The sequence below is a fragment of the Agelaius phoeniceus genome, chromosome 23 (assembly GCF_051311805.1).
Source record: "Agelaius phoeniceus isolate bAgePho1 chromosome 23, bAgePho1.hap1, whole genome shotgun sequence".
Taxonomy (NCBI): Eukaryota; Metazoa; Chordata; class Aves; order Passeriformes; family Icteridae; genus Agelaius; species Agelaius phoeniceus.
The window spans coordinates 1,189,791-1,197,801 of record NC_135287.1 but is presented as its reverse complement, the minus strand read 5'-3'; the positions used below and the strand labels follow the sequence as shown (position 1 = coordinate 1,197,801).

The 8,011-nt window shown below is 54.6% G+C and overlaps 1 protein-coding gene across 7 annotated transcripts in view; it reads right to left on the bottom strand.

Annotated features, from left to right (window-relative positions):
• Positions 1-775: 775 nt before the first annotated feature.
• ARHGAP32 (Rho GTPase activating protein 32) overlaps positions 776-8,011 on the bottom strand; it is a 238,310-nt gene continuing 231,074 nt past the window's right edge. For all 7 annotated transcript variants that reach the window (XM_077190054.1, XM_077190059.1, XM_077190052.1 and 4 more), the window contains one exon: positions 776-7,177. In XM_077190054.1, coding sequence (XP_077046169.1) covers positions 4,937-7,177 — 2,241 coding nt within the window. In that variant the 3' untranslated portion in view covers positions 776-4,936. The remainder of the gene's footprint in view (positions 7,178-8,011) is intronic.

Genomic DNA, 8,011 nt, shown 5'->3' with positions numbered 1-8,011 from the left:
GGGTGGGCTGCTGCATTTGCTGGTGGGACCTTACAAGGACAGCAGCACCAAGTTTGGATGTGCATTAATAAGCAGATCTGGACTGAAGTGAGGATTTGAGAGCAGATAAGGCAAAGATTTCCAAAGGCCCTGATGCAGCCCCTCTGCAGTCACACAAAGCCTCTGGGCAGAGCTGGACTGCACAGCAGGAGCCACCACACAGGTCCATGAGCAGTGGGGTCACCTGTCCTCCATTCAGAGAAGGATCAGGCTGCTCTTATTTCTGGCAGCAGGTCTAAACTCAGTATTATTTACTGGATGAAAAAACTGTGAGAGATCCTTCTTAGAGTGTTAAAAATGTCTGAAATTCGCTTCCTTTAATCATCTTTTTGCTATTAATTAACTATGAGCAGTATTACTGTGGTGCCCAGAATCCCTTCCAGCCAATTTGGAGGTGGCCTGTGCCATCTGTTTGTCCTGACTTCATCTGCCCTGTGCCTTCACTGCCAGGGCCAGGCTGTTTCTGCTTGTGCTGTCGTGCTGGGTGAGAGGAAAGGGACACTCAGCCCAGGCAGGTTTATTTATTGTTAGGAAGCAGCAATGGGCACAGGTGGAATGGCACAGATAAGCCCAAGCCTTGGCATGGGAATTCAAAGTCACCTCCTTCATCCTTAGCTGCCTGCCAGCATCCCTCCCTCCAAGGCACGGCCCCAAGCTGGCTCTTCCTGTTTTGTTTTTTAAGTATGCTGTTAATTAACGAGGCAGAGAGGAAAAAATACACACAGGCACACCTGAGTAGTTTTTAACCTGGCTTGATTAATGCTGTCAAGTTGCACATCTGAGTGTGAGCTCAGTGGGACTGTTGCTTTTGTTTAATACCACAAGACACCTCAGTCTGGATTGTTGCATTACAGTACAAATAAAAAACAGAAACAAAACCACATCTGCATCATACAAGGTGAGAAGAATATGAGAATTCTAAATATTTACAGAGAAGGGCAAGTGGGGAACCACAAAAAATATTTACATAAAAATACATGAGCTTGTCAGCATATACATTTTACACCAGTTCACAAAAAAAGACACTCTATAAATTAAAGTGAAGGGAACTCCAAAGGTAACCCAAGACTTTCTGGGATGTTTCTCTCATGCGGCTCAGGGAAAGAAAAATCAAGTCTTCTACAGCAGGAAAATGAACGGCAAAACAACCCTTTTGTCCCCCTCCCTCCCCCCAGCTGGACAAGGCAGGGCTGTGCACACAGGAGGAATGTGGTGCTTGCTCACACCACACCATGCCTTTCACAGGGATCTGGGCTCGGGGAACAGGAACGTGCCTAAGCCGCCACAACGAAAGGAGGGAAAACAACTTCTCACCCGGATTTCCTGACATTTAACACACCACTTGAGTCAATGCCCTGTCACCAGCACGGGGGATGGCAGAGCACACTTGAGGTTCTATCCCTTCTGGGGTCAAAGAGGACCAGAACGTTTTCAAGTCGGTTTTGGTTTTGTGTAGCAACTTACTACCACTGTGCAATGCTCACTGATCCCCCAGCGGGGAGCAGGGGCGGGGGATCACTGCAAAGACATAGGCACAAAGTTGTGGGGGTGTTCTCAGAGATGCATATAGATATCACCTGATAAGACTCTGCAAAAATCAGAAATTAATGCTTTACTTAAGACTTCATAGGGGCCAAGTCCTCATTACTCACCTATGACTGCACTCCCCTTCCCAAGGAAGGGCTCCTGCGGGTCACGTCCTGCTCCAAAGCAGAGGTGAAAATCCAGAGCTGGAGCACACTCCTGCATGCACTGGGAGACCCTCTTCTGGAAACAGAGGGAGTGGCAGCTCTAGATGCAATAGAGTCCATGTGAGGAACTGCTGAGGAACAGAGCTGCTGTCACCTTGTGGGGATGTGGTCAAGCAAGAATTACTGAGCCCAAGCACAACTGCACTTGGATTAGAGGATTATTAGCGTTGCTGTCCCCCTGCTCTCTCCACTCTGGGACACAGGACTGGGCTGTCACCGTCCTCCAGCTCACCCACCTAAGACTCCTGGTGTCACCTGCCTGCCTTGTTCTGATGCATGACACCCTTTCCAACCTCACATATGAATTTTGGGGTTAATGAGGATGTAAAACTCTCTGTAGGACCAGCAGACTGAGCCCAGAGCAGGAGCAGGACTGCATAGTTCACTGTATGGCTTGGCAGGGCAGGGTCATGCAGGATGCTGCTGAAGCTGTGGGCAGGAGAAACAATAACGGAAAGGTTTTGGTCTGTGTTACCTGGGAAAAGCTGGTGCCTTCACCTTTTTAGATTCTGTACTGTGGCTCAGCAGTGCTGGACATGAGTTTGGGTTCTTGGAGAGCTTCCACCCTCGGAGCACACCTGGCTGTGGCTGCGCACCAAGGGGGAGGTGGCTGAGAGTTTCTGCTCTCTCTGCTGGCTCTGCTGTCTTCTTCCTCTCATTCCCAAAAGGCTGTTTACAGCGGCCCTCTGGGCTAGGGTACAGGTATGCACTTCCAGAAGCCCTTTGGGAAAGGTGCTGAAGGGTTTGTTTCCAATGGGATGAGCTTTGCACCTGGCACTTCACACAATGCAGGGAGAGCAGCACAGCACTGAGGAGCAGAGGCTGTCAGGGATGGCACTTGGGCTCTACAGGGAGACAGTGGCTTCAAGCAGGAAAATCCAGAGGCGTTTACAGTGAACAGGAGCTGGGAGCAGCCCCTCGCAGTGGCAGGATAGTCCTGGCTGACGTAAGGCCCAGGCAGAGGGAGGGGGAGGCTGCGGGGCAGGGGGGAGTTAAGGCTTTCACGGAGAGAGAGGTTGGACCTGCAGCTCTCTTTACCTGAATCCCAAATAGCCTGAACCAAACACTTATCCCTGCTTCAACTGGAGACCTGGCAGGTAGCCAGGGGCTGAGGCTGGTCCTGGCACAACACAGCTCTGCTGGGGAGCACAGATAATCCAGCCTGGCTCCCGAGGAACCAGGGCAGCTCAGCCTTGCCTGGGAGTTACTGCCAGTGGAGACAGGGTGGCTCACCCAGTGGTCCCTTTCTGTGCAGTTCTGTCAGTTTTCCTTAAAAGAAAACACTACAAAAAGCATTCCCTCACCAAAAACCCCAACCCCTCTACCTGGGAATTCTTCATGAGGAGATTGTGGTAACCTGGATCACAGTGCTGCTTTTTCTCTTTTTCTTTTTCTTTCTTCTTTTTTTCTTACTGCCAGATTTCGTTCCGTAACATGTGAGAACTCTTCTAAACAAAATGCTTAAAACACCAGCATTGCACAATAAAATATAACCAGAAGGTAGTTACTGAAACAGCCCCAGACAAGGCTCCAAGGTTAAAGGAAGCAAAAAGCTACAGAGTAGTCAGCAACTAGAAGCAGGCTTTCCTTAGGATTTAAAAGTCCCAAAATAGCCATGAAACTTTTTGTTCAAAAAGCCCCACCTAAGCACCTGTGTGCTAACTGCAGGACTTCCAGGTTTTTCATAAAAGATTAGAGATTTGAAACAGGTAGAGAAGTTCTTCAACCACACGGAACAGGAATGGCCTTGGAATTTATCAGTGAACATTTAAAAACTGCTAAATCTCAAGTATTGCTTGCAAGCCCTACCTAATGGAATGGATGTGCTTTATTTGTACAGGGGGTGTGAGTCCTGGGGAGTCTGAGAGGCAGCATGAGGGGCTGCCAGGCTGTTTTTACAATATCAAAGCTTTTCAACAGCTTGAACACCGTTTTTGGTGTATTTTAGAGTGCACTGGCCTTCTGTTCCTACTCACTGAGTCCTGGAGGAACTGCACCTGGGCACATCACTGCTCCCTGTGTGCCACAACTCCACAGGGATCTCTGCCTAGCAAGGAACTCTGAGGCTGCAGAGAGTCTGGAGACCTCCAGCTTAAGCTCAGCAGGAGCATTCCCTGATGGAATTGCTGCAGGACCTGGCCCAGGGCAGCTGCTCACGCAGACAACTTGCCACACACAGCTGGCAAGGAGGGCTCTGATTTACATAATCCTATAGACTTTTTTTTAAATCTATTTTTTTAGTATTTTTTGCAGTGAGATGACAAGAGTCTTGCCAGCCACAGGATGGAATTGAGCTTATCTGGGCCACAGATACCCTTGCAGCAAAGAGGAAGGACTGGCATGGAATGGGTGTGCTGTTCCAGGCTCTGGGGGTTGAGTTTGGTGTAGTTTAGTGGTTTATTTCTTTTGGTGTGAGAAATGCAAACCTGTCCTACATGGCTCCTGCAGCTGGCCTCTGCTTACAACAGAGAAATGTGAAGGAAATGGACTTCTTGTAGGCAGAAGCAGCTTGTTAATAAGGAAGAAATGTAACGAGTGTGTTGTGTTCTGAGCTGGCTTCAGAGCCTATTCCTTGGGCTTGAAATCAAAACAGGCCCCCACCCAGCTCAGAGCAGCTGCAGTGGGTGCAGCCACAGGAGAGGCAGGGCCTCAGCAAGGAGAGGATCCCTGGGGAGCCCTGCCCAGCCCCACTCTCTCTGTGTAACTCCAAGGATCCTCCACGGCCCTTTCCTGGGAGCCAGCCTGGGATGGGCAGTTTGCAGCAGGATGGAGCTGCAGGCACAGTCCATTGTGCACAGCCCATCATACATGGGACCCCGGGCGTGGGGAGGAGCAGCCAGTGTCACTTCTGGGAAGGGAAAACTCCTTCCCTCCCTGTCCCAACAGCATCTGTGTCAGCCCTGCTTGGCCTCTGGCAACACCTGTGTGCCAACAGCCTGCCCTGTCCTCCCAGGTGACTCAAAACTACATGAAAATCTATAGCTCTACTACATAAAAACAGTGAGTGGGGGCCAGGGGAGGGCTGAGGGGGCTTTGCTTTGCTCACTTGGGCAGGGTCAGGGAGTTTTTTACTGTCACTGAAAAAATAAAACAGTCCACTGTCCAGCAGAGGCTGCTTAGACTCTATCCCTCGTCCCCCCCAGAGCTCACTCAACGTGCACCTCTGTCTCGGGCCTCTGCAGACACAGCTCTGTGGGGAGGAAGGCTCCCTGCCCCAGCGCCGTGGCGTAAGTTCTGCTGTGCACGTGGGGGAAGCCAGGGGGCACAAAGCCCCCTGCTCCAGCATAGCCCCCTCTTTGGTGCTGAGGCAGGGTATGGTAATCCTCCAGGTTATCGTACTGGGACACCACAGTCATCGTGCTTTGGCGCTTGCCCAGGGTTTGGTAGGGGTACAGCAGGGCAGAGTCCCTCTCCATGGGCTCGGGGTGCTCCCGCATCCGGAGGCTGTGGCTCCGCTCGGGCTTGGGTGGCGGTGCCACGGGAGGGGCGGCGTGCTCCTCCTCCTTGTAGCAGTCTCTGGAGTGCTTCTCCATGGACGCTCTGCCTCGGGGCCTCTCCAGGTCTGGCCTGTCCTCTGCCAGCCTCCCCTCCTTGTGGTTCAGCCTCAGGGTCTCCTGGCTGGCTGGGATGTACTTGCTGCCCGAGTGCTGGTAGCCCATGGGCTCAGAGGGCTCCGGGCCACCCTTGGGCCTGTACTCAGGGTAAGGGGGCCCATTTTTGGGTTCGGAAGGCTGCCTGTGGTTGGCTTCCTGCTGCAAATACGTCCTGTGCTCGCCGCTGCTGCTGCCTGGTTCGTGCATCTTCCTGTTCCGGATGCTGCTCTGCTTCTGGGGCAAGGACGGCTTCTCGGGCTGCCCGTTCCCGTAGCCCCCGCCGTGATAGAGGGCTCGGTCCAGCTCAGGCTCCGCGTGCTGCCCGTAGTAACGCTCGTCCCCTTCGGGCGTGGCCGCCTTGGCTGGGTACCTGCCCTCCTTCCCTTCTGCCACCGTCAGCAGGCCGCTCTTGCCAGGATCCGATTTGCTGCGCAGGTGGACGGCGTCCAAGCCCCCCAGCTCGTCCTGCAGCAGCGGGGCCACGTTGTCGTACTGGGACATGAGGGGCCCTTTGACCTTCTGGCGCGTGCGGCTCTCGCGGCGGATGGACTGCATGCGGTACTTCTCCATGTCCTCCAGGTCCCAGGACATGTACATGTGCTTGATGTCCGGGGCGGGGGGCACGTCCCTGCTCACGAAGCTGTGCTCTTTGCCCAGGTGGTTGATGAGCCCTGCCCGGGGGTAGGCGGCCAGGCTGGGGTAGCGGTACAGCCCCTTGCCCTGCAGCCGGGACACGTAGGGGCCGAACTCGCGGCTGGGCAGGCCATGGAAGGGCCGGACCCGCACGGTGCTGTAGGGATCCAGGTCATAGAAACTCGCGTCGGCTGCGGTGTAGAAGGGGGAGCTGGAGGAGCTGGAGTAGGGACTGTAGCGATAATGGACCCGCCCGTTCTCAAAGTAAGGCTGGAGCTGCGTGACGTGGTAGTCGGAGTGGGGCTGATACGGCTTGTACTGGTACAGGGGCCGCGGGCAGTACACGGGCTCGTCGTCCGGGGGCACCTCCGTGCGGGAGATGGGCACGGAGCGGATGGCGGCAGCGGCGGCCGGGCCGGGCACGTGCAGCGACTGCACCCTGCGGATGGTGGGGTACGGGGGGGCCTCCTCAGCATAGCCGGTGCCCCGCAGCCCCGTGGAGCTCACGGAGGACACGAAGTCGGTGCGGCTGCGGGGCTTGGGGTGCAGGCCCGTGGCAGAGCCCTTGCCCTGCGTGCTGTAGGAGCCGTAGCGCGCGCCTGCGGTGACGGGCGGCTCCGGGCGGGGCGGGTAGGGCTGGTGCTGCTCAGCCTTGCCGTGGTAGCTGTGGGCAGGGACGCTCTCGGGCCGGTACTGGTGCTTGGTGTGCAGGTAGCTGTCAGGCGCCACGGGCTCAGGGAGGCTCTCTGCCTTGGGGTGCGGCACATACACCGGCGGCAGGGACGAGTGCTTGGGAGGCGGCGGCGGTGGCGGCGGCAGCAGCGCCTCCTCCACGGAGGATGCCAGCATGGAGGAGGCCAGGAAGGAGTGGTAGTTGGAGTTGTTGATGGTGTCCGTGTTGTTGGAGTGCATGGCCGCGGCGATCTTGCTCTCCAGTGTCCTCACGGGTGGCACGGGCGGGGTGAAGCTGTAGGAGGAGGGGGCAGGGACTGACTCAGAGCGCAGGTGCAGAGGGGGAGCCCTCGTGCTCTCCCGAGGCTTTTCCAAGTGGCTCTGGTGGCCTGCAGGCATGGAAGAGGAGCCACGGGCACTGGAACTGTTCTCGGAGACAAAGCCTGGCGTGGGCTCCAGAGGCTTTTCAGGTGTAGCTGTGTTCCACATCTGCAGGGAAGAAAGCAGACAAAGTTAGGGACAAGCAGCTTTTTCTCTGCTGTTCTGTAGTTAGAACATCCCAGACACTTGTACAGATCAGCTCCATTCCAGCGTATCTGTGCCTGGTTTCTGTTTGCTGGGCACTGACAGACATGTAGGTTCCCTCTCTCAGCATGGGAAGGCGTGATGCCACTGGCAGTTTTTAGGGACCCATCACAACTGGTGTGTTCTGCAAATGCCAAACCAGAGGAGGGGAGGAGGTGACTGTCTCCTCATGCATTATCCTCAGTGTTTCCTTAGGTGGTCTGCTTTTAAAAGTCTGATGTTAATGAAAATGTTCCTGGATTCAGCCTCCTCAGGCCCTGGTGAGCAGATCAAGAAGTGCAGTAAAGTAGAAATTCCTGACTTAAATGTGGCTGCAGGGCTTAGGATGGGCTGCAGCCAGGCGTGTTTCATGGGCTGCGGGCTTTAGATTTCTGATGGAAATTTTTCAATCCTGCACAAGCAATCTGACCTGCTTTGTTTAACAGAATCACAGAATCAAAGAGTTTGGAAAAGACCTCTGAGACCATGGAGTCCTACCTGAGATCAATCCCCGCCCTGTCACCAGCCCAGAGCACTAAGTGGATGTCCAGTTGCTCCTTGGACACCTCCAGTGATGGGGACTCCACTAGCTCCCTGGGCAGCCCCTTCCAGCACCTACTCACCCTTTCGTGAAGAAATTCTTCCTGTGGCCCAACCTAAACCTCTCCTGGTGCAGTTTAAAACTGTGTCCTCTCATCCTTTTGCTGACTGGACAAGAACCTAACCAGGACGCTGGAAGAGGACCCTTTCAGAGGATGC